The sequence below is a fragment of the Salmo salar genome, chromosome ssa09 (assembly GCF_905237065.1).
Source record: "Salmo salar chromosome ssa09, Ssal_v3.1, whole genome shotgun sequence".
Taxonomy (NCBI): Eukaryota; Metazoa; Chordata; class Actinopteri; order Salmoniformes; family Salmonidae; genus Salmo; species Salmo salar.
The window spans coordinates 110,727,708-110,753,384 of record NC_059450.1 but is presented as its reverse complement, the minus strand read 5'-3'; the positions used below and the strand labels follow the sequence as shown (position 1 = coordinate 110,753,384).

Genomic DNA, 25,677 nt, shown 5'->3' with positions numbered 1-25,677 from the left:
GCGGGAAAGACAAATGGATTCATTACACAGTCTATAATTATATTAATTGAAATGCTAATCCTTTGCACATGAACGGCCACTCATTCGAGAATAATTGCAATGAATATATATTTACGCCCGTATGTCGTTGTTGTCTTCTCTGTTAGAATCCTCGATCGTCCTGTAGGGTTCATCAGTCTCTGGTTAACTTTCATTGAAGTTAAAGTCTTTCGTGGTTGTAGGTGGTTGGAATGGATACTTCAGAGTACCATTCAGAAATGTTCTCATAGATTAGATACATCGGCGGTTGTCTGTTTTCTCGTCCGAGGTTTACGTAATTTCTAGCTACAGAATAGTAATTATACGTCTAAGATTTGCTCTTATTCTGTAGGGATTGATAGTCTCAGAGTTGAACCATTTCCAGTCGTGTAACCAATGCTCCACGTGGTATAGCCTTGTCCTTTGGTAGAGTTGTAGTTTAAACCACTTCACACACCAGCGTCACCAGGCATGTTTTGGGCCTCATAAATTCAACCATTTGCAACCTTAGCTTACACCGGGGTTTGTGTGGTCTGGTGTGAATTTCATCAGGAGTGGGTTTTATACGTTTCAGTAGAAAAGGGCGGTTCCATGACACCTAATGTGATATCTGGGCTCATGGGGGTGTGGCCACTGACTAGTTCATCTTTATATGAAAATACATGCTCTCATTGAGAAGGTTAACATCACATTACATCTTTTCACAAATAGTTTCATGTTTAATCACATATGTTTCACAAGATTTAAATGTAAACTTGACAGCTGGGAAATGTACACTTTAACAGATACCATTGTGTGTTTCCTGTCCTTCATGAGATCACCAAATGAAACACACTCAACATAACTGTCCCTTAAGAGTCCATGGATCATTCCCACATTCTCAAAAGTAGAAAGACTGTTTAATTCTCCCATTTTGGGGATTTAGGAGTTTGGCTAAGTGAAGTCCATTGTTCTCGCTCTGTCCTCTCCCTCTCCCTTTCTGCATGACCAGGGGGATAACAAAACCTGGGTTTAGGAGAGAGAGTGGGGGGGTGGGGGGGGGGGGTGGCACGATCTACACCCAGAAAGGGGCACGTCATGACAACATGAAGAAAAGTGAACCCATGCACACTTCGGGAGAAAGGATAATGTCAAAAAGGATAGTTCAGAAATTCTGAAACAACAACCCATAGCAACTGACAGAGGGGCTTCACTGAGCTAGCTTGATGCAGAACAGTGGCTAGATCTGATTGGTGTTGGACAAAACAAAGCAATTAGCCTAACCTACTTTCCTGGGAAGAATGGGACCCCTAGCTGCTCATGAATGGGGAGCCAGGAAATTTTGCTGACCAGGAAACATGTGGGGCCCTAGTAACAGCCTATAACTGGGGCCTAGTCACAGGGTCAGGAAAAACTCCTGGGTCATGACCCACACCCTGACATTCTCAAAGGTTCTGTTCCAAGTGTCACCATATTCCCTACACAGTGCGCTACTTTGGACCAGAACATTATGGGTCCTGGTTAAAAGTAGTGCACTACATAGGGAATAGGGTACCATTTAGGACGCATGTAGTGACACTCACCAGTGCTCCCTCTGGGCCAAACATTTGCAGGAAGTTGGCGATGAACTCTCGGGACTTCTCTTCCCACTTCTGGATCAGGTCGATGCTCTTTGTCTCCACCTTCTGCACAAACTCCTTGGATCGCTCCTCCACATCCTTCACCCTCTTCTTCACCTTGTCCACACGCTCCTGCAGGTGGTACTTCTTCTCCTGGAAAGATAGGGGGCAATGTTGAGACGCACACCAAGGTCCGTAACCACAAAGCTGATCTAGGATCAGGTCCCCAACTGTCCATATGATCTTATTCATTATGATCTAAAAGGCTAAACTGATCGTGCTTATTCTGAGGCCCTGTTTGAATACTTAATAAATGCCTCCTTCCTTCGTTCCTCCCTTTCTTTGAGGTAACAAATGATATAAGGTGAGTGATGTACACTACAGTTGAATGACAAATCACAAAGAAAGGAATGAAAGGCGGATGCATTTTCAGAGTATTCGAAGAAGGCCATAGGCTAACTAAATTCAAAAGGAATGCCAGAGGTAAAATGAGGCTTTTCTGATGAAATGTTTTTATTGTTATAGTCCTGTAGATACAGTTGAAGTCGGAAGTTTACATACACTTAGGTTGGAGTCATTAAAACTAGTTTTTCAACCACTCCACAAATTTCTTGTTAACAAACTATAGTTTTGGCAAGTTGGTTTGGACATCTACTTTGTGCATGATACAAGTAATATTTCCAACAATTGTTTACAGACAGATTATTTCACTTAATAATTCACTGTATGACAATTCCAGTGGGTCAGCAGTTTACATACACTAAGTTGCCTTTAAACAGCTTGGAAAATTCCAGAAAATGATGTCATGGCTTTAGAAGCTTCTGATAGACTAATTGACATAATTTAAGTCAATTGGAGGTGTACCTGTGGATGTATTTCAAGGCCTACCTACAAACGCAGTGCCTCTTTGCTTGACATCATGGGAAAATCAAAAGAAATTAGCCAATACCTCAGAAAAAAAATTCTATACCTCCACAAGTCTGGTTCATCCTGGGGAGCAATTTCCAAATGCCTGAAGGTACCACGTTCATCTGCACAAACAATAGTACGCAAGTATAAACACCATGGGACCACGCTGCTGTCATACCGCTCAGGAAGGAGACGCGTTTTGTCTCCTAGAGATTAACGCACTTTGGTGTGAAAAGTGCAAATCAATCACAGAACAACAGCAAAGGACCTTGTGAAGATGCTGGAGGAAACAGGTACAAAAGTATATATATCCACAGTAAAACGAGTCCTATATCGACATAACCTGAAAGGCCGCTCAGCAAGGAAGAAGCCACTGCTCCAAAACCGCCATAAAAAAGCCAGACTACAGTTTGCAACTGCACATGGGGACAAAGATTGTACTTTTTGGAGAAATGTCCTCTGGTCTGATGAAACAAAAATAGAACTGTTTGGCCAAAATGACCATTGTTATGTTCAAGGAAAAAGGGGGAGGCTTGCAAGCCGAAGAACACCATCCCAACCATGAAGCATGGGGGTGGCAGCATCATGTTGTGGGGGTGCTTTGCTGCAGGAGGGACTGGTGCACTTCACAAAATAGATGGCATCATGAGGCAGGAAAATTAAGTGGATATATTGAAGCAACATCTCAAGACATCAGTCAGGAAGTTAAAGCTTGGTCGCAAATTGGTCTGCCAAATGGACAATGACCCCAAGCATACTTCCAAAGTTGTGGCAAAATGGCTTAAGGACAACAAAGTCAAGGTATTAGAGTGGCCATCACAAAGCCCTGACCTCAATCCCAATTTGTGGGCAGAACTGAAAAAGCGTGGGAAGCTTGTGGAAGGCTTATTTTGGGAAGCTTGTGGAAGGCTACCCAAAACGTTTGACCCAAGTTAAACAATTTAAAGGCAATGCTACCAAATACTAATTGAGTGTATGTAAACATCTGACCCACTGGGAATGTGATGAAAGATACAAAAGCTGAAATAAATCACTCTACTATTATTCTGACATTTCACATTCTTAAAATAAAGTGGTGATCCTAACTGACCTAAGACAGGGAATTTTTACTAGGATTAAATGTCAGAAATTGTGAAAAACTGAGTTTAAATGTATTTGGCTAAGGTGTATGTAAACTTCTGACTTCAACTGTACATTTCTGGCCCCAAAATGTACTGTTTAGTGAAACTGTTATTTTTGGCCTGAAATATCAAACTTAGAAACTTTGACTGACAAGGAAGAAGGGGTCATGGTGATTACGATGACTTTATTCATCCAATTGTACACAAGGTCCAACGGATTTGACTTCTGCTTAATCCCAACCCCTCCAAAAGACACAAACAAGGTTGGAGCTGGGGGCTGCTATACTATGGCGGCCATGGAGCAGTTGTTGTGGAGAGTTAAGTGCTTTGCTCAAGGGCACAACGCCAGGCAATGGCATCTAATATTTGATTTCAGCAACCCTCCGCTCACTTCCCGCCAGACCAGGGATTTGGAACTGGCAACCCTCTGGTTTCTGGCTCACCTCTCTAACAGCAAGTCCCTCCAATTATGAATACATTTGAAGTAATGCAAGTTTGATGTACTGCAAATGAAAAATAAATAGAACTAAAGTCAAAGTCAGTGTGTTTTTCTACACTTGTTTAGAATGCAAGCTTCAGTGGGACATTTTTTTTCAAAAGAAAAGTTGGAAAGACATTGACACATGAATGAACCATTGGGATATCCATTCCTATGGTCTAAAATGTATACATCCTTATGAAGTTGACTACATTGCTAGAAAAGGTGAAGAACTCACATTGATGAAGCTGACATTGAGCTCTTTGGCAGTGTAGCCTCTCTGCAGGTTTCTGCGTGCGTACACGTCATAGTCGCGGACAATACGGGTGATGATGTCAGAAGTGGAGATGCCTTCTGTCCGCTGTGTGGGTGCGAACATGCCTGAAGGTGAGGGGAGAAGTCAGCTAAACCCAATGCAGCAAAGCCACACTGGCATCAATATTTTATTTTATTTCACCTTTATTTAACCAGGTAAGCTAGTTGAGAACAAGTTCTCATTTACAACTGCGACCTGGCCAAGATAAAGCAAAGCAGTGCGACAGAAACAACAACACAGAGTTACACATGGAATGAACAAGCGCACAGTCAATAACATAATAGAAAAAAAATTAGGTCTATATACAGTGTGTGCAAATGGCATGAAGGCAATAAAAGGCAATAAATAGGCCATAATAGCAAAGTAATTACAATTTAGCAGATTAACACTGGAGTGATAGATGAGCAGATGATGATGAGCGATGATAGTGTGTAAGTAGTGATACTGGTGTGCAAAAGAGCAGCAAAGTAAATAAAAACAATATGGGGATGAGGTAGGTAGATTGGGTGGGCTATTTACAGAAGGACTATGTACAGCTGCAGCGATCGGGTCGCTGCTCAGACAGCTGATGTTTAAAGTTAGTGAGGGAAATGTAAGTCGCCAGCTTCAGCGATTTTTGCAATTCGTTCCAGTCACTGGCAGCAGAGAACTGGAAGGAAAGGCGGCCAAAGGAGGTGTTGGCTTTGGAGATGACCAGTGAGATACACCTGCTGGAGCGTGTGCTACGGGTGGGTGTTGTTATCGTGACCAGTGAGCTGAGATAAGGCGGAGCTTTACCTAGCATAGACTTATAGATGACCTGGAGCCAGTGGGTCTGGCGACAAATATCGAGCGAGGGCCAGCCGACTAAAGCATACAGGTCGCAGTGGTGGGTGGTATAAGGTGCTTTGGTAACAAAACGGATGGCACTGTGATAGACTACATCCCATTTGCTGAGTAGAGTATTGGAAGCTATTTTGTAGATGACATCGCCGAAGTCGAGGATTGGTAGGATAGTCAGTTTTACTAGGGTAAGTTTGGCGGTGTGAGTGAAGGAGGCTTTGTTGCGGAATAGAAAGCTGATTCTAGATTTGATTTTGGATTGGAGATGTTTGATATGAGTCTGGAAGGAGAGTTTACAGTCTAGCCAGACACCTAGGTATTTGTAGCTGTCCACATATTCTAGGTCTGAACTGTCCAGAGTAGTGATGCTAGTTGGGCGGGCGGGTGCGGGCAGCGAACAGTTGAAAAGCATGCATTTGGTTTTGCTAGCGTTTAAGAGCAGTTGGAGGCCACAGAAGGAGTGTTGTATGGCATTGAAGCTCGTTTGGAGGTTAGTTAACACAGTGTCCAAAGAAGGGCCAGATGTATACAGAATGGTGTCGTCTGCATAGAGGTGGATCAGGAAATCACCCACAGCAAGAGCAACATCGTTGATATATACAGAGAAAAGAGTTGGCGCGAGAATTGAACCTGTGGTACCCCCATAGAGACTGCCAAAGGTCCGGACAACAGGCCCTCTGATTTTACACATTGAACTGTGAAGTAGTTGGTGAACCAGGCGAGGTAGTCATTTGAGAAACCAAGGCTATTGAGTCTGCAGATAAGAATATGGTGATTGACAGAGTCGAAAGCCTTGGCCAGTTCGATGAAGATGGCTGCACAGTACTGTCGATGGCGGTTATGATATCGTTTAGTACCTTGTGCGTGGCTGAGGTGCACCCATGACCAGCTCGGAAACCGGATTGCACAGCGGAGAAGGTACGGTGGGATTCGAAATGGTCAGTGATCTGTTTATTAACTTGGCTTTCAAAGACTTTAGAAAGGCAGGGCAGGATGGATATAGGTCTGTAACAGTTTGGGTCTAGAGTGTCACCCCCTTTGAAGAGGGGGATGTCTGCAGCAGCTTTCCAATCTTTAGGGATCTCGGACAAAACGAAAGAGAGGTTGAACAGACTGGTAATAGGGGTTGCAACAATGGTGCCGGATAATTTTAGAAAGAGAGGGTCCAGATTGTCTAGCCCAGCTGATTTGTACAGGTCCAGGTTTTGCAGCTCTTTCAGAACATCTGCGATCTGGATTTGGGTGAAGGAGAAGCTGGGGAGGCTTGGGCAAGTAGCTGCGAGGGGTGCGGAGCTGTTGGCCGGGGTTGGGGTAGCCAGGAGGAAAGCATGGCCAGCCATAGAGAAATGCTTATTGAAATTATCGATTATCATGGATTTATCGGTGGTGACCGTGTCACCTAGCCTCAGTGCAGTGGGCAGCTGGGAGGAGGTGCTCTTGTTCTCCATGGACTTTACAGTGTCCCAAAACTGTCAGGCGCTGCCCAGAAGCAGCCCCTAACCTAGCCCCTGCACACCCTTGGCACTTCCTCTAAACATTAAAAGGAATAAGAAATATGGCAGTTGCTCCACCTAACCTTCTGATAGGCTTAGTAGAACATTCACCATATTGCTTACACCTATCTGATGCTTTCAACTGCAAGTTCCTAGGGGCTAGGGTTTTTTTCTGGACTGGGCCTAAGTCTTGCCGGTGCAGCCTTTACTAAATGTGGCGACTATACCCACCTGCCGCCTTGATGTGCTTGTAAACATCGTCACTTCCTGCCGAAGAATATGGGTAATCATCATGGGCGACAAAGTCAATCTGTCAAATGTAAGACAAACAAAATGTTAGCAGAACTGATGATAGTGACAGATGGCCAACACACCGCCTGGAGAACTACAGTGCCTTCAGAAAGTATTCACACCCTTTGACTTTTTTCACATTTTGTTGTGTTAAAGCCTGAATTGAAAATATATTTCTTACAAATGAATTTAAAATGAAAAGCTGTCTTTCATTTTAAAGTGTCTTGAGTCAACAAGCCTAAATAAGCTTAACAAGTCACATAAGTTACAGGGATTTCACCAAGAGGCCAATGGTGACTTTAAAACAGTTACAGAGTTTAATGGCTGTGATAGGAGAAAACTGAGGATGGATCAACATTGTACTGTAGTTATTACTCCACAATACAAACCTAAATGACAAGAGTGAAAAAAGATGGACACCTGTACAGAATAAAATCTTGTTTGCAATAAGGCACTAAACATTAACTTTATGTCCTGAATAGAAAGCATTATGTTTGGGGCAAATCACTGAGTACCACTCTTCATATTTTCAAGTACGGCAAGGACTAGGGAGTTTTTTTATGCTAAAAATAAACTGAATATAGCTAGGGACAGGCTAGAGGAAAACCTGGTTCACTTCCATCAGCCACTGGGAGACAAATTCTACTTTCAGCAGGACAATAACCAAAAACAGAAATATACACTGGAGTTGCTTAACAATATGACATTGAATGTTCCTGAGTGGCCTAGTGTGGCCTAATTTGAGTGGCCTAATTGGACTTAAAATTGACTTGAAAATATATGGCAAGACTTGAAAATGGCTGTCTAGCAATTATCAACAACCAACTTGACAGAGCTTGAAGAATTTTTAAAGAATAAGGTGCAAATACTGTACAATCCACGTGTGTAAAGCACTTAGAGACTTACAGCTGTAATCGCTGACTTAAGGGAGTGAATACTTATGTAAATGAGATGTGTTTAAATTTCTATATATTAGCAAAAATGTCAAAAAAATATGCGTTTTAACTTTGTCATCATGGGGCACTGCATGAAATGGGTGAGTTTATTTTTCATACATTTTGAATAAGTCAAGGGGTATGAATGGATAAAATTCAAAATGGATAAAAAAAATTATATAATCTCATCCATTTCAACACAATACCCCCTGATGACAAAGTGAAAACAGGATTTTGGGAAATTTTTGCAAATTCTTCCTGAAGGCACTGTACAGGTGTGCAGGCTTTAACTCCAGCCCTTCTCTAAGACAGAATTATACTCATCAGTTGCTCATTTAGGACCTTGTTTAGCTGAATCAGCTGTTTTCAAGTAGGGCTGTATCAAAAGCATTCATACCCAATAGCTCTAGTAGTTTTAGCCATCCCTAATACAGAGTGCAAAAATCTTGTGAAAAGTTATATTCTTCAGTGCAGACTGAGTGCAAGCGAGTCCTGTCCTCTGACATTTCTCACTCACCCTGTGGTCAGCCAGGAATTCCGGCGTGAGCGTCCACGGTGCGTTCCGTACGATCTCATCAACGTAGCGACAATGACTGACGGTGTCGTAGCGTTCGTCCTCGTTCATTACGGTGAAGCCCTTTAAGTTGTGTGTCAGGTCGTCACTGCATACTGAGGAAAGGGAGGTCACAGGGACTATGGTCACTTGATCTGATCGGTCAGTAAGAGAAGGATTATATAATCCATGAGCCAGATCCCCAAATTTGGGCCATTGTGATTTTGTTGAAGGTAGGGCTGCTGCGGTGACCGTATTACCGCCACACAGGAGGTCACAAGTCATGATGGCAGTCAAATTCCACGTGACCGTTTAGTCACAGTAATTAGGCTTCTCCAAAGCTCTGATGCTGCTGATGGTCATTAGTAGCCTACCAAACTTGCTACCTGCCTGGTACTCAGCACTCATGAGTGCCCATGAGCTCATGTTGCCCAACATTTCTATAGGCTATGCAATTGCGTGAGAAAACAGAGTTTTGATGGACTCTATTAAAAAGAGGATCCCATCAGCTTTCTACAGGCCAGGCCTGCAAAATGTTATTTATCAACTTTCCTAATATTAAGAACATTGACAGGAACATAGCCTACCTGGCTGGTATGAAAGTCAACCATGGGAAAAGCATCCTCTATTCGCTATTTAAGTGCATAGATGGCAAGTATTTTTTCCCCCCTGCTGAGACAGGTGCATGATAATGGTCCCATTCAAAATCTAAACTAATTTCACACATATATTGTGCTGGGCGGGGTCTGTTACCTACGGCAACGGCAGACCTTCCGTGGGGACTACTACACCAAGCAGTACCTAGGGCCTTCAGACATGCAGAAGGCTCCTCCACAGCACGAGCTCCACCCCTCCAAGCCTGCCAATAACGTTTTTGTAGACAAGGACCGCGAGGAGTGGGGTGACCGCGAACGCAACCACGAGCGGGACCGCGAGCGACACCACCTGCATCCAACATCAACAACCATCATGAACAGCCACAACCACAGAGAGCCAGAGCGCCAGCCCAATGGCCGCACGAGGGCGATGAGAAATGGAGAACACCATGACCACGACCACCTGCGTAGCTACCCCAGCCCCCACCAGACTAGCCATGCCAGATACGCTGCCCCACCACACCCGCTGAGCAATGGCTCCCCCCTACTTGTCGGATGACTGCTATGACAGTGGGGCCGAGGGGGACTATGTCTCTCATATGGATGGCTCAGTGATCTCACGCAGGGAGTGGTACGTCTGACCCCACCACCACCAGGCACGCTACTCTGCCAACAGACTCTGCCACCAGAGAGAAGAGAGACAACGCTGCAGAAATCACAGGAGGATTTCATACATTATTCAACAAAAGAGAATACTCACACGTTCTGCCTCTCTCTCAAGCTGTCATACATTTTGGCATCATCTCCTTAGTTCCTTCTCTTTTTCAACATGGTTTGTCATTTCGCAGTTATTTTCACTTGATTTTGATGGTCATCATGGAAGGTGTGTGAATTGCCTAGCCACACTGTGGACATGCCTTCATTCTGCACTAGAGGGCAAATCTGTGTTAACTAGCTAATGTGGGGAGGGAGGGCTTTCCCCAAAGAAAGATTAAGTAGGAAGGGAAGAGAGAAATCAAAAAGTGTAGAGTATTTCTGGCACATACGATATTATTTGGTGCAGTACGTGGATAGCATGGCTACAAATCACACAACATTATACTCATTATGTTCTGTCCCACACGTGTGTGTGTGTGTGTGTGTGTGTGTGTGTGTGTGTGTGTGTGTGTGTGTTTATGAGTACCAGTGCCAACTTCGTCAGTAGATGCTGTCATTGCAGCAGGATGTCATAGGCTAGAACTAAGTCTGCAATGTTATGTATCAGTGTGGTGGTCTGTTTCACTGTCTCAGATAGCAGTACCGTAATGATAACTAATGAGTTAGAACTGGGTTTTAGTTAACCTTTTATATCACCTTTTCATACAGCGATTTTCAGCCCTATATAGAATATAAAAAAAGAAACTGACATGAGGGGGCGGCTGTATATTGTAAGAGGAGTTGCATGCGTTCTGTAAGCTCTCCTTGTCTTTATTTATTTATGCTTTAGTATGCGTTAATATATAATCTGAAATGCCCGTAGTAATAGAATACGATTAGTAGACTGCAGGGTCCCGTGTGGCTCAGTTGGTAGAGCATGGTGCTTACAACGCCAGTGTTGTGGGTTCTATTCCCACGGGGGACCAGTACGAAAAGGTATGCACTCACTACTGTATGTCGCTCTGGATAAGAGCGTCTGCTAAATGACAAAAATGTAATGTAATGATATATTAATTAGTATATCTAAAGACAAGATCAAATTAAGAATAGTCTGATGGGTCACCATATTAGCCTATCACTTCTGAAGGATGTATTATCACTTGTGAATGATGCCCAGCTTGTGCATTAAGGCACGAAACGGAGCATACCATTTTCCCTCCGACTTTTTCAAATCATAGCCGCACACCTCATGTATCCTAGCCCATATGCATATATGTTTTGATAAGGTTTGTATCACACAACTAAATAACCAAATTACTTCTTAAAATTAAGCACATGAATCCGCTTTATAACCAGTGTAGAGCCTAACTGGCATACATAGGCTGTGCGTGAGTTTCAAGTTTGGGGAAGATCATTTTCACCATAAAAATTCACCTTTATAATAAAGCATTAGATGCATAATCACATTTGCCATCACTTTAGAGAACAGTGTTTTCCCACTAATTGATTGCATTTTGGAACATTTGCGCTTATAGCCTAATGCAGTGTGCGCATTGCTGCACTTATAATGTGAAGAAAATAGCCTGATCATTTAGCTTTAAAATGTTGATAAACTATCAGCCTCATTGCTTCTAAAAGTTTATTTTTTTTATGTGAGTGGTTGTATTAATTTGGGATCTATCGCATCCCACAACTGTCCAAGAGTATGTTTGGAATATTTGTTTATTGCACAGAAGGACAAATTGACCAATAGAATTGGTCAACTTCTGTGCTATGGGGATGTTAGATTGACATAGGCTAGTGCTTTTGCTGTTCGTTAGTCCTACTCATCCTGTTGGCTGATGAAAAGTAAGCTAATTGTGGACAGTTCTAACATCAATATGCACCTCGGAATTCGTTAAGAGTGTCTGTCTTCATTCACTTGTAGCCTAATTCTTAGCTGAAATGCCTGTTAGCAGGACCCGATCACATGACGGGCATTGGCTACATCTGAAAGAGCCATGTGAGTGAGAGGTGCTTCGTAGCACGGACAATATTATCAAGTTCTTGTCAAATTGTGAATGAGAGACTGATGAAGTATGTGCAGCTTACAACTTTTTTCTAAATCATCATTAGAGTCCCATCATGGAGCCTTAGAATGTATTAAAAATCTAAACATATAGCTGCATGTGTGCACTTCCTTTGAAATCGTTTCAGAAAATATCCTATTTTATTAGTCTAACGTCAAATGTATTCTTTTGACTATAAAATCATAAAGAAATAATGCCACAGAATTCTAAGCAATCTTGTCTGCTAAATGAACTAGTGTAGCCCACAGCTATATGGCATAGCAATTTCAGGGCCTAACATAAGGACAACTCAGAGTATGCTATTCTGTTCTTCTGAAATAGACTACATATTCTTCATATCATGTTTCTTTAGACCCGTCTAAAATAAATACATGTGTAATACCCTTGGTAGAACCAAGTATTGAGTTGATTTGTTATAATTAATTGGTAATGTACAAGTGAATAGGTTGGTTTACTTTTAAGTCTTGACCAATAAGGTCGCTTGCTAAGCTGTGGCCAATGGGAGTTGACCTGGTTAATGGAAGACCTGGGGGTAAAAAAAGAGGGAGAGACATTGAGAAAAGGATGGACATTACGACCATTGGTGAAGAAAAATGATAAAAGATCACGATAAAAATAGAACAAAACCCATACCTACCGAGTTTTGAATGGAAATACCGATTTTATTTTATAAGAGTTATAATTTTGTTAAGAAAGACTTAGTAAAGACTGAAGCTACCGTCTCATAGTGGAGATATTTGAGAGCCTTGAGGTTAGCCTAGCATCGTGAAACACCAAGAGAGAATTGCTTGGGAAAGATTAACGAATTCATGTTTCTATGAGATATTGGTTACTGCTAGAGAGTACTGTCTGCATTGATAGCTGTGCTTTCTGTGGCTCTTGTGAGGAAACCTGCACGGAACTGCCATACTTCGCTGAGGGAATATCTACGAGTAGTGAGTAACCACAACAGTGGACTGCTTCTGGACTTTATGTGTGTCGTCAATTTTTTTTGGAGCTCCAATGCACGCCAACGGGGTTAAGCAAGCTCGAAATAATTTGGACATGGGTTGTGCACGACTCATTGGGATTTATTATTTTTATTTATTTTGATGTGGTGCATTGAAAATGTAATAATACACATCGTGAACCTTATGTATGTTGCCTTGGTGGAGTAATTTCCTGTTTCAATTTCATTTAATGCATGGGATAGCATATCCTTATACAATTACATCTGAAGTTAATACCCTATTTGTCATCACCCTAGATAGTTTACAATAGGGATTCTTATTGGAGATGTCCTTCTCACCTAATATCCCATGCGGTTGAGATATTCTTTGTAAGGTAATATCGTGAGAGTCAAATTCGAGCCTGGTGAGAGGGTTACACATGTATTTATTGTGATGGTGTAGGCTATATTAAATGGATTTATTAGACTTGTAGGTATTCCAAAGGTCTGCATCAGTAGGCTATGCGTGGAAGCCAGGAGATGCTAAACGTGTTTATGCTAATTGCAAAATTGTCCAATAAGACTCCATTGAGTTGTTTGGTGGCCATATTGGCTTCTGTGGGGTTAATGCGTGAATTCTGTGATGCCACATCTACAAATATTTTAAAAACCATGTTCTAGCTTTGTGTGTGCAATTTGGTGCCTCTATAACCAAAGTTACAATTCAAAAACATAGCTGTCCCAATACATGTATTTCTATGGCTAAGCTTCCAACATTCTAACACCAATGGCACAATATGGGTGATATGGTATTTTTAAACAATAGTTGTAGCTTTGCTTTCAAAGTTGGTTATATTATACCCATATAATTTGAAATATAATTTCATGACCTTTTAGAAGCACTTGTCAAACATAGCTTAAAATGTATCAGGGTGTCCTTTATAAAGCCATTTATACATGTCATTCTGATATGTCCCCTAGAGGACAAAGGTCAAATTTCTGTTGAAATGAACATTCCGAGAATTAGTCTGATGGATTGCTGTGAATCGAAGCTTTCCAATTATATATGATTTAAGAGTATAAGTGAGCAATAACTTGTATACTGACATTGTTTGTCAAAGGGTAAAATCCCTGTGGGAAAAATTTATGGGATGGGGGGGATGAATGAAATAGTTATAAGTTAACAAATGCTGCACCGTTATCACAAATTTTCCAACTCTAGGGACATAGACCTTCAAAAAAATCACAATGAGACATCGTTGACCCAAGAGAGCCTGACTGACCCCCCTGACTCATGGATTAATAGGGCAAGGAGTTGCCTTGGCCATGTGACCTGCCCAGGAAAAACTCTGGGTACCGTAGTTTAACTATGGCATTCATCAATTTAGTGTGACTGACCAGAATGTATAGGAGTGAGGATAATTTGGCAAAAGTGACATTCAGAGATGCCTTGCCCCTTCTGGTGATGAAGAGGTCAAGAGAGAAAATATACAGTACTTATCAACCCTGACCTCCAACAATTAGATGGGTGTTTGGGAAGAGCCCCTTGGCTTGCATCAGTGCTCGGGCGTGGCCGGAATGGAACATGTCAAAGATCCCATCTGCATATACCCGCACTGGACGCTCTTCTGAAAGAGCGAAATGGGGAGTGTGAGGGTGTGCGAGTGAAAAAAGGGAGAAAAAACAGAGAGAGATGGAATGTTAACACCAGGGTTGTGTTCACTAGGCACAAGGCAGTAGTAAACGGTCCTTCTATAGGACGGTCCAAAACTTCCATAGGATGTACTTCCAATACAGAACTTTTCATTGCGGAAAGTTTTGAAACATTCTGCTACAGTGTGCACAAATGAACACAACTCAGAAGTGCAAAACTTTAGCTGGGGCCAGGGGGAGCTCTGATATTTCTCTAAATATGAGTCATAATACCCATAAAACCTAGCGGTCAAACAAGGAAATGGTTCCAATCATTTTTCCACCATTCATTTTTCCCCATAGGTAATTTTAGTAACACTTGAAATAAGGGCTGTGTTTCATGTAGGCTTACCCTGGTGTGATGTTTTGATAACCGTGTAAATCTCCCAAGAACAAGGTAACTTTTATCAATATATTCGCCTGTATTTACCCCCCCCCCCCCCCAAAATGAAATGATAATTAGCTGCTAATGTGGCTATCATAAATAACTAAAAATGTCAAGATGATCTGGACTAGACTGATAAATCGGGGCAAAGGTAAGAATCTCTGGATCTAATGTTAGCTACATTTTGTAAAGAATAAATTGGATACATTTCTTTAAATTGACAATTCTGTGAACTGTCTGTGCTAATTTCTTACTGAAACAATACCTGTTAGCAAAGGTGTCAGCTAGAGATGACGTGCAAGAGTTTGCAGGGATTTGTAATCTTGCGTGATGTCTACCTTGATACTAATTACCATTTTCGAATCAGAGTAAATTTGTATTTATTATGGATCCCCATTAGCTGCTACTCTTCCTGGGGTCCAGCAAAATTAAGGCAGTTATATAAAACAATTTTAAACAATACAATACATTCACAACACATTAAGTGTATGCCCTCAGGCCACTACTCTAATACCACATAGCTACAACAAAAAATCCATGATTACGTGTGTGTATAGTGCGTATGTTATCGTATGTGTATGCATGTGTCTATGCCTATTTGTGTTGCTTCACTGTCCCATAAGGTGTATTTTTATCGTTTTTTTAAAATAACATTTTACTGCTTGCATGAGCTACTTGATGTGGAATAAAGTTCCATGTAGTCATGGCTCTATGTAGTACTGTGCGCCTCCCATAGTCTGTTCTGGACTTGGGTACTGTGAAGAGACCTCTGGTGGCACGTCTTGTGGGGTATGTATTTGTGTCCGAGCCAGGGCTGTGGCGGTCACGAAATTTCGTCAGCCGGTGATTGTCAAGCAAATAACTGTTGGTCTCACGGTAATTGACCGTTAATTATTATGAACACATTTAGCAACTCCTGGCTTCCACACACAGCCTTCAAGCCATTTAGAAAAGTCTAATAAATCCATGTAATATAGCCTACACCTTCACAATAAATCCATTATTTTAGACAGGTCTAAAGAAGCATGATATGAAGAAAATGTAGTCTATTTCAGATGAACAGAATAGCATACTCTGAGTTGTCCTTATGTTGGGTCCTGATCTGGCTATGCCAAATGGCTGTGGGCTACACTAGTTCATTTAGCAGAAAATATTTGCTTATTATTCCGTGCCATTATTTTATAGTATGTAGAATACAATTGAACAAAGCTGAATAAAATAGATATTTCTCCAAAACGATGAGGGAATATTCTGTGTTGAGCAGTTAACAAAGAAACAGGTACACCTATATGCTTAATTTAGAGTTATTAATGTAACTTTAATAGTTCTACAAATGTTGGTCTATATGTTTTAATTTTGAATACATTGTAAGGCTGCATGATGAGACTAATGATGATTTGAAAAAAGTTGCTTGAAAGGCATGAGCTCTGCTTTGTTTTTTTGCGCAGGCTGTACACACTCCAATAGTCTCTCACTCACAATATGACAAGCACTTGATAATGCCTCAAATTTTACGGCGACATCCCCTGGTGGCCATAATGCACCCTAAAAAAAAACATGCCTTTTGCGGCCCAGAATGCTGCGTTGTGCCATTCTCCCAGAGTGTGCTGCACAATCCGAAGTGCCTCTCACTCACATGGCTCTCCGTCACGTGATCGGGTCTTTCTCACAGGCTACAAGTGAAGACAGACACATTGGGGACGCAACTGCGCGCATCCTGATCCAATTCCGAGGTGCATATTGAAGATATTGGAAGAGCTGTCCACATTTACTTCGCCAGCCAACAAGATGAGTAGGCCTAACGAACAGCAAAAGCACTAGCCTATGTCAATCTACTATCCCCCATAGTACAAATGTCAACCTATTCTATTCTGTGCAATAAATAAATATTCCAAACATAGTCTGGGACAGTTGTGGGATGCGATAGATCCCAAATTAATTACAACCACTAGCATCAAAAAAACTTTTTTACGCAATGTGTCTGACGCAACCGATCAGAACGTTTAGCTCAAAATGTTGATCAACTATTAGGCTATTTCTTCACATTATAAGCGCAGCAATGCGCACATAGTAGTAGGCTATAAGCGTCAATGTTCCATTAGCGGGAAAACACCATTCTCAAAAGTGACCGCAAATGCAATTATGCATGTAATGCTTTTATTATTCCTGATTGTACCTGGATTATGTTGGCGGCTTCCATTAAAGAACACCCTCTGATCTGATAGACAGGTAACTCTTTATAATAATATAGTAGGGGGTGTAAAGCCATAACACATATGTTATTCCAGCAGCAGACTGATAGATAATGTCAAAAGCAGCACTGAAGTGTAACAGCCACCAATCTTTTTATCATCAATTTCACTCAGCCAATCATCAGTCATTTGTGTAAGTGCTGTGCTTGTTAAATGTCCTTCCCTATAAGTGTGCTGAAAGTCTGTTGTCAATTTGTTTACTGTAAAATGGCATTGCATCTTGTCAAACACCATTTTTTCCAAAAGTTTATTAACCTGTTGGGGCTAGGGGGCAGTATTTTCACGGCCGGATAAAAAAAACGTACCCGATTTAAACTGGTTACTACTCTTACCCAGAAACGAGAATATGCATATAATTAGTAGATTTGGATAGAAAACACTAAAGTTTCTAAAACTGTTTGAATGGTGTCTGTGAGTATAACAGAACTCATATGGCAGGCCAAAACCTGAGAAGATTCCATGCAGGAAGTGCCCTGTCTGACAATTTGTTGTCCTTCTAGGGCATCTCTATCAAAAATACAGCATCTCTGCTGTAACGTGACATTTTCTAAGGCTTCCATTGGCTCTAAGAAGGCGCCAGAAAGTGGAATGAGAGCTCTGCAGTCTCTGGGCGAAAAACAGCAGGAGTGTTTGTGAGTGGTCAGGCAGGGAACACTGACACTGGAGTGCGCGTGCACGAGAGGACTCCATTTTTTTCTTTCTCTCTTTGAACGAATACAACGTCGCCCGGTTGGAATATTATCGCTATTTTACGAGAAAAATCGCATACAAATTTATTTTAAACAGCGTTTGACATGCTTCGAAGTACGGTAATGGAATATTTAGACATTTTTTGTCACGAAATGCGCCCGCGCGTCACCCTTCGGATACTGACCTCAACGCACGAACAAAACGGAGCTATATCAATATAACTATGGATTATTTCGAACCAAAACAACATTTGTTGTTGAAGTAGAAGTCCTGGGAGTGCATTCTCACGAAGAACAGCAAAGGTAATCCAATTTTTCTAATAGTAAATCTGAGTTTGGTGAGGGCCAAACTTGGTGGGTGTCAAATTAGCTAGCCGTGATGGCCGGGCTATCTACTCAGAATATTGCAAAATGTGCTTTCGCCGAAAAGCTATTTTAAAATCTGACACCGAGATTGCATAAAGGAGTTCTGTATCTATAATTCTTAAAATAATTATGTATTTTGTGAACGTTAATCGTGAGTAATTAAGTAAATTCACCGGAAGTTTGCGGTGGGTATGCTAGTTCTGAACATCACATGCTAATGTAAAAAGCTGGTTTTTGATATAAATATGAACTTGATTGAACAAAACATGCATGTATTGTATAACAATGTCCTAGGAGTGTCATCTGATGAAGATCAAAGGTTAGTGCTGCATTTAGCTGTGGTTTTGGTTTTTGTGACATATATGCATGCTTTGAAAATGGCTGTGTGATTATTTTTGGCAGGGTACTCTCCTGACATAATCTAATGTTTTGCTTTCGCTGTAAAGCCTTTTTGAAATCGGACAGTGTGATTAGATCAACAAGAGTCTTGTCTTTAAAATTTACATTTAAGTCATTTAGCAGACGCTCTTATCCAGAGCGACTTACAAATTGGTGCATTCACCTTATGATATCCAGTGGAACAACCACTTTACAATAGTGCATCTAAATCTTTTAAGGGGGGGGGTTAGAAGGATGAATTTATCCTATCCTAGGTATTCCTTAAAGAGGTGGGGTTTCAGGTGTCTCCGGAAGGTGGTGATTGACTCCGCTGTCCTGGCATCGTGAGGGAGCTTGTTCCACCATTGGGGTGCCAGAGCAGCGAACAGTTTTGACTGGGCTGAGCGGGAACTGTGCTTCCTCAGAGGTAGGGGGGCCAGCAGGCCAGAGGTGGATGAACGCAGTGCCCTTGTTTGGGTGTAGGGCCTGATCAGAGCCTGAAGGTATGGAGGTGCCGTTCCCTTCACAGCTCCGTAGGCAATCAAAATGGTGTAAAATAGTCATATGTTTGAGAAATTGAAGTTATAGCATTTATGAGGTATTTGTATTTCGCGCCACACGATTCCACTGGCTGTTGACTAGGGTGGGACCTTGCCCAGGGAGGTTAAGGGATGGTAACAGGCTGACTGGTCGACTATTTGAGCCAGTTAAGGGGGTTTTACTATTCTTAGGTTGCGGAATGACTTGCTTCCCTCCAGGCCTGAGGTCACACACTTTCTAGTATTGCCACTCCTATTTGCCATACATCGTCAAATATGGATAAAAAGTGACTTTGTCCAAGAGAGATTTACATAGTGTTCAAAATGTCACGCCAGGATAAGCCTATACGAAACACAGTCCTTATTTTAAGTGTTTCTAAAATTTCCAATGGGAAAAATGGTGGAAAAAAGATTGGAACCATTTCCCCGTTTGACCGCTAGGTTTTATGGGTATTATGACACCTCCACTCAGGGGCTTTATGAACCTAGTTTAGCTGTGGTGAGCTATAAAAATGGAGGGATGAGTGAGAGAAACTTACGTGGGGTGCCCTGGCATGCCTCCTCCATACTGACACGCACGTATGGAGCGGTATCTGGTTCTAGCTGGTCAGCAAATGGGGCTGGATCTGTCAGGCCCTATAAACACAAACACACACACACACACAGTATGACAATGTGTTTGGGTGAAAGTCTTCAACCCATCACTTCCTTAAGTCCCATTCACATTAACCATAAGCACTCTGTTATGTTATGCTGGATGTCATTCATTTGAACGGGGAATGTCCCCAAAGAAATATGCATTTTCTGTTAAGCCAATTCTACTTTATGACTGTTGCCTCCAGTTTTAGTTTATTGTGATTAGTTTTTTATTATAATTATTAGGTGCAGAGGTCGTTAGCTTCAGTTTATACAACGGGTGGGTCTAATCCTGGATGCTGATTGGTTAAAACTGAATTTCAGACGGTGTCTATTCCACAAGTTAACACTGGCTAAATCGATGACGTTAAAATGTTCTGTTCCATCTGACTGCGCAATCCACTGTCATCAGCCCAACCAGGCAATTTATAAACTTGATCCACTATAAAAAGCATTTAGACATTATCTCCCATTTCATTTAGACTAGCATTTGATTTAACAGTGGAGATTTGTATAAACGTTGGTTGTCTGTCTCTCCGACACCTGCAACATTGTTTCAATTTTGAAATTTGATCTCCAGCTGTCCCATAGTAATGAATGTGTCAGTAGTTAGGACGAGACAGACAGACACCTTTTCTCAGCCAGTCAAAATCATGAATCAGCTGGCATCAATATTTATGGATATATACAGTACCAATCAAAACAGTACCACACCTACTCATTCCAGGTATTTTTTTTTAAACTATTTTATACATTGTAGAATAATAGTGAAGACATCAAAGCTATGAAATAACACATATGGAATCATGTACAAATCCGCCCCCAAAAGTGTTAAATCTATTTTATATTTGAGATTCTTCAAAGTAGCCACCCTTTGCCTTGATGACAGCTCTTGGCATTCTCTAAACCAGCTTCATGAGGTAGTCACCTGGAATGCAAATCAATTAACAGATGTGCCTTGTTAAATTTGTGGAATTTATTTTCTGCTTAATGCGTTTGAGCCAATCAGTTGTGTTGTGACAAAGTAGGGGTGGTATTCAGAATATAGCCCTGTTTGGTAAAAAAAAAAAACATGCCCATATTATGGCAACAACAGCCCAAATAAGCAAAGAGAAATGACAGTCCATCATTACTTCAAGCCATGAAGGTCTGTCAAATTTCAAGAACTTTGAAAGTTTCAAGTGCAGTCACAAAAACCATCAAGCGCTATGATAAAACTGGCTCTCATGAGGACGACCACAGGACAGGAAGACCCAGAGTTACCTCTGCTGAGGACAAGTTCATTAGTTACCAGCTTCAGAAAATCGGCAATTAACTGCACCTCAGATTGCAGCCCAAATAAATGCTTCAGAGTTCAAGTAAAATACACATCTCAACATCAACTTTTCAGAAGAGACTGCATGAATCAGGCCTTCATGGTCGAATTGAGAAGAAACCACTACTAAAGGACACCAATAATAAGAAGAGACTTGCTTGGGCCAAGAAACACGAGCAATGGACATTAGACAGGTGGAAATCTGTCCTTTGGTCTGATGAGTCCAAATTTGAGGTTTTTGGTTCCAACCGTCGTCTTTGAGACGCAGAGTAGGTGAAATGATGATCTCTGCATGTGTGGTTCCCAACGTGAAGCATGAAGGAAGATGGTGTGGGGGTGCTTTGCTGGTGACACTGTCAGAGATTTATTTAGAACTCAAGGCACACAACTAGCATGGCTACCACAGCATTCTGCATTGATACGCCATCCCATCTAGTTTGCGCTAAGTGTGACTATCATTTGTTTTTCAACAGGACAATGACCTAAAACACACCTCCAGGCTGTTTAAGGGCTATTTGACCAAGGAGGAGAGTGATGGAGTGCTGCATCAGATGATCTGGCCTCCACAATCACCCGACCTCAACCCAATTGAGATGGTTTGGGATGAGTTGGACCGCAGAGTGAAGGAAAAGCAGCCAACAAGTGCTCAGTATATGTGGGAACTCCTTCAAGACTGTTGGAAAAGCATTCCAGGTGAAGCTGGTTGAGAGAATGCCTAGAGTGTGCAAAGCTGTCATCAAGCTAAAGGGTGGCTACTTTGAAGAATCTAAAACATATTTTGATTTGTTTAACACTTTTTTGCTTACTACATGATTCCATATGTATTATTTCATAGTGTTGATGTCTTCACTATTATTCTACAATGTAGAAAATAGTAAAAATAAAGAAAAACCCTTTAATAAATAGGTGTGTCCAACATTTTGACTGGTACTGTATATAAATAAATGTCAATAGAACACAGGTAAAATGAAACGAAATGCAGTTAGTTTGCTGTCTTTCCAGCTTCAGTTTGAAGTGATTGTGCTAGCTGTGTGGTTAGCTAGCTCCTCTGAACAACGGTGTCCCGAGAGCACATTCTCTCTGCCAGGCGAAATCTCGCATCATTCGCTCATTGTTGTGGACATATCCAAATACATCTCACTAGAAAACAGCTTAAAGAAACGCAAATGCACCTACTTTGCTGTTTTTCTGGGTGGACTGTTTGACGTGACTGTAAGTTAGCCGCAGCTGTTGGCTAGCTAGCAAGTAAGGGATCAGAATGAACGACTAGGTCACGTCCATAGATACAGAACAAAAATACTTAACGACACGTCTCTGGCAACTGAACGGATAGAACGGCTTGGATAGCAACCTTAGATTTGTGTCGGGACGATATCTCATGGAAGGATGAAATTGTATTAACACATTAATCAAAATAAAGTTATATCAATCATTACTTTAATATGTTGGTAACCCGTTGTATAAAAGTGATTATAAACTTGGTGGTTCGAGCCCTGAATACTGATTGGCTGACAGCCAAGCCAAGGCAGTTAACCCACTGTTCCTAGGCGTCATTGAAAATAAGAATTTGTTCTTAAATGACTTGCCTAGTTAAATAAAAAGGTTAAAAAAATAATAATTAAATGAGACCGTATACCACAGGTATGACAAAACATTTATTTTTCCTGCTCTAATTACGTACGAAGCCAGTTTATAATAGCATTAAGGTACCTCGGGGGTTTGTATATTGCCAATATACCACGGCTGAGGGCTGTGTCCAGGCACTCCGTATTGCGTCGTGCTTATGAACAGTCCTTAGCCATGGTATATTGGCCATATACCACACCTCTCGGGCCTTCCAGGCAAAACTGCTCCAGCTCCTTCAAGTTGGATGGGTTACGCTGGTGTACAGCAATCTAAGTCATACCACAGATTCTCAATTGGATTGAGGACTGGGCTTTGACTAGGCCATTCCAAGAAATGTAAATGTTTCCCCTTAAACCAATCGAGTGTTGCTTTAGCAGTATGCTTAGGGTCATTGTCCTGCTGGAAGGTGAACCTCTGTCCCAGTCTCAAATCTCTGGAAGACTGAAACAGGTTTCCCTCAAGAATTTCCCTGTATTTAGCGCCAGCCATCATTTCTTCCAGTACATTCTTCCATATGCTTGGGGAGCCTCCCACATTCCTTTTGGCAAACACCAAACGTGTTTGCTTATTATTTTCTTTAAGCAATGGCTTTTTTTCTGGCCACTCTTCCGTAAAGCCCAGCTCTGTGGAGTGTACGGCTTAAAGTGGTCCTATGGACAGATACTCCAATCTCCGCTGTGGAGCTTTGCAATCCTCCAGGGTTATCTTTGGTCTCTTTGTTGCCTCTCTGATTAATGCCCTCCTTGCCTGGTCCGTGAGTTTTGGTGGGCGGCCCTCTCCATTTTTTAACAATGGATTTAAATGGTGCTCCGTGGGATGTTCAAAGTTTCTGATATTTTTTTTATAACCCAACCCTGATCTGTACATCTCCACAACTTTGTCCCTGTCCTATTTGGAGAGCTCCTGGGTCTTCATAGTATCGCTTGCTTGGTGGTGTTGCAGACTCTGGGGCCTTTCAGAACAGGTGTGTGTATATTATATATATAATATACACACTCCCAGATCATGTGACAGATCATGTGACACTTAAATAAAGTCCACCTGTGTGCAATCTAACTAATTATGTGACTTCTGAAGTTAATTGGTTGCACCAGATCTCATTTAGAGGTTTCATAGCAAAGGGGGTGAATACATATGCACGGACCACTTTTCCGTTTAATTTGTTTTCTCCAAAAAATAAAGGGAACACTTAAACAACACAATGTAACTCCAAGTCAATCACACTTCTGTGAAATCAAACTGTCCACTTAGGAAGCAACACTGATTGACAATAAATTTCACATGCTGTTGTGCAAATGGAATAGACAACAGGTGGAAATTATAGGCAATTAGCAAGACACCCCCAATAAAGGAGTGGTTCTGCAGGTGGGGACCACAGACCACTTCTCAGTACAAATCTCCACTGTTGAAAACTATGTTAGTCTAAAAGAAATGTGAGCTAACATCTAGATACTTTTTATAGTGGAGATCAAGTTTATAAATTGCTTGGCTGGGCTGATGAGACAGTGGATTGCGCAGTCAGATGGAACAGAGAAAATAGAAATTTTAAAGTAATAGATTTAGATGGTGGTAACTTGCGGAATAGACACCGGCTGGAATGCGGTTTTAACCAATCAGCATTCAGGATTATACTCACCCATTGTATAAAATGAATTATAAACTGGGTGGTTCGAATGCTGATTGGTATATGAGACCGTATACCACGGGTATGACAAAACATTTATTTGTACTGCTCTAATTACGTTGGTAACCAGTTTATAATGGCAATAAGGCACCTCAGGGGTTTGTGGTATATGGCCAATATACCATGGCTAAGGGTTATATCCAGGCACTCCACGTTGTGTCGTGCTTAAGAACAGCCCATAGCCTCAATATATTGGCCATATACCACAACCCCCGAGGTGCCTTATTGCTTAAATAGGTCGTGATGTAAACGGGCGTCACTCACCACTGTGGATCGTCGGACCTTAACGGGCTGCTCTCCCTCCATCTCTCCATTGATTTCATCCCTCCTCCTCTTTCTTGATGTTTTCCCAGGCAGTCGGTGACAACTGTGTGCTTCTGCTTCCATGGTCGCACTTCGATATGGATAGAGAATAAATTATTTTTCTGAAAAAGCTGTGCTCTGGCTTTTAATCTTAACCACTGGATGGGGCTGTTATGCACGTTTACAATATTTTTTCTTTGCAACTTTCACAATTAGCTACAACTTTTTGATGTCAATTGGTGATTTCACCAGATACGCATTTACTGTATACAAAGGATCAAGAAGAGGGTCGAGATTTCTAGGCCACTCAACTACGTGGAAATGTTATTTTATACTAGGCAGTCACAACAATTGCTCATTGTATTTAGTCAGAATATCAATTAAAAACATAACATAAAGAGTCAATGAACGAATCTATCTGGGGGACAACTCCCAAACTGGCAAAAATGCAATCACGCGGGTGAGATTGACACTGGTGCTTCTCTGACGTGTGACAGACAGGAATGATGACAGATATATCAATATCTAGCTAGCTAACGTTAGCTGCCTAAGAGTCAATGATTAGTTTTAGCTCCACACTTTTCTCAAAAGGTTGTGAAATTGGGCCATTTCCTTATTTCGGCAAGGGAAAAATGCCTACTACTGGCTGGCTCAAACAACTGTTAGCTAACCTAGCTAGGTAGCCCAAGCGTTAGCTACTAACCTGTCTGTGTAAACGCAGCTAGTCTCACTTATTAGTCCCTCTTCCGGGTTTGATGTCCAAGCCCGCAAAGTTTGCTTCAAAAGTCGGAAATGTGTGGTTCTGATTAAGTTGCTTTCAAAGACAGAGTACCAGACAACAATCGATTGACAGCTTGTCGGAACTACAACGCTACAGTAGGAAATGACATAACTCAACTCATCAGTTAACCATGCACGTGTTGCCATCTGGTGGATACTATGTGCAACAAAACAATTCTAAAGACGTTGCATTTTCTATCATAATTCATCAAGCTTAGCTAATTAACTAGCTAGTTGCCTAGTTCTAATGCAATACAGTATAACCAGTG

The 25,677-nt window shown here is 41.5% G+C and overlaps 1 protein-coding gene and 1 non-coding gene across 2 annotated transcripts in view; one reads left to right on the top strand and one right to left on the bottom strand.

Annotated features, from left to right (window-relative positions):
* LOC106612410 (choline-phosphate cytidylyltransferase A) overlaps positions 1-25,552 on the bottom strand; it is a 28,317-nt gene extending 2,765 nt beyond the window's left edge. The window contains exons 1-8 of the mRNA XM_014213512.2: positions 25,332-25,552; positions 24,590-24,719; positions 19,604-19,700; positions 14,275-14,391; positions 8,499-8,650; positions 6,987-7,065; positions 4,363-4,505; positions 1,581-1,769 (exon numbers count right to left, since the gene is read on the bottom strand). Coding sequence (XP_014068987.1) covers positions 1,581-1,769; positions 4,363-4,505; positions 6,987-7,065; positions 8,499-8,650; positions 14,275-14,391; positions 19,604-19,700; positions 24,590-24,712 — 900 coding nt within the window. The 5' untranslated portion in view covers positions 24,713-24,719; positions 25,332-25,552. The remainder of the gene's footprint in view (positions 1-1,580; positions 1,770-4,362; positions 4,506-6,986; positions 7,066-8,498; positions 8,651-14,274; positions 14,392-19,603; positions 19,701-24,589; positions 24,720-25,331) is intronic.
* Positions 10,677-10,752, top strand: trnav-uac (transfer RNA valine (anticodon UAC)). The gene has a single exon. It is a non-coding gene; the product is annotated as a tRNA-Val (tRNA).
* Positions 25,553-25,677: the final 125 nt, after the last annotated feature.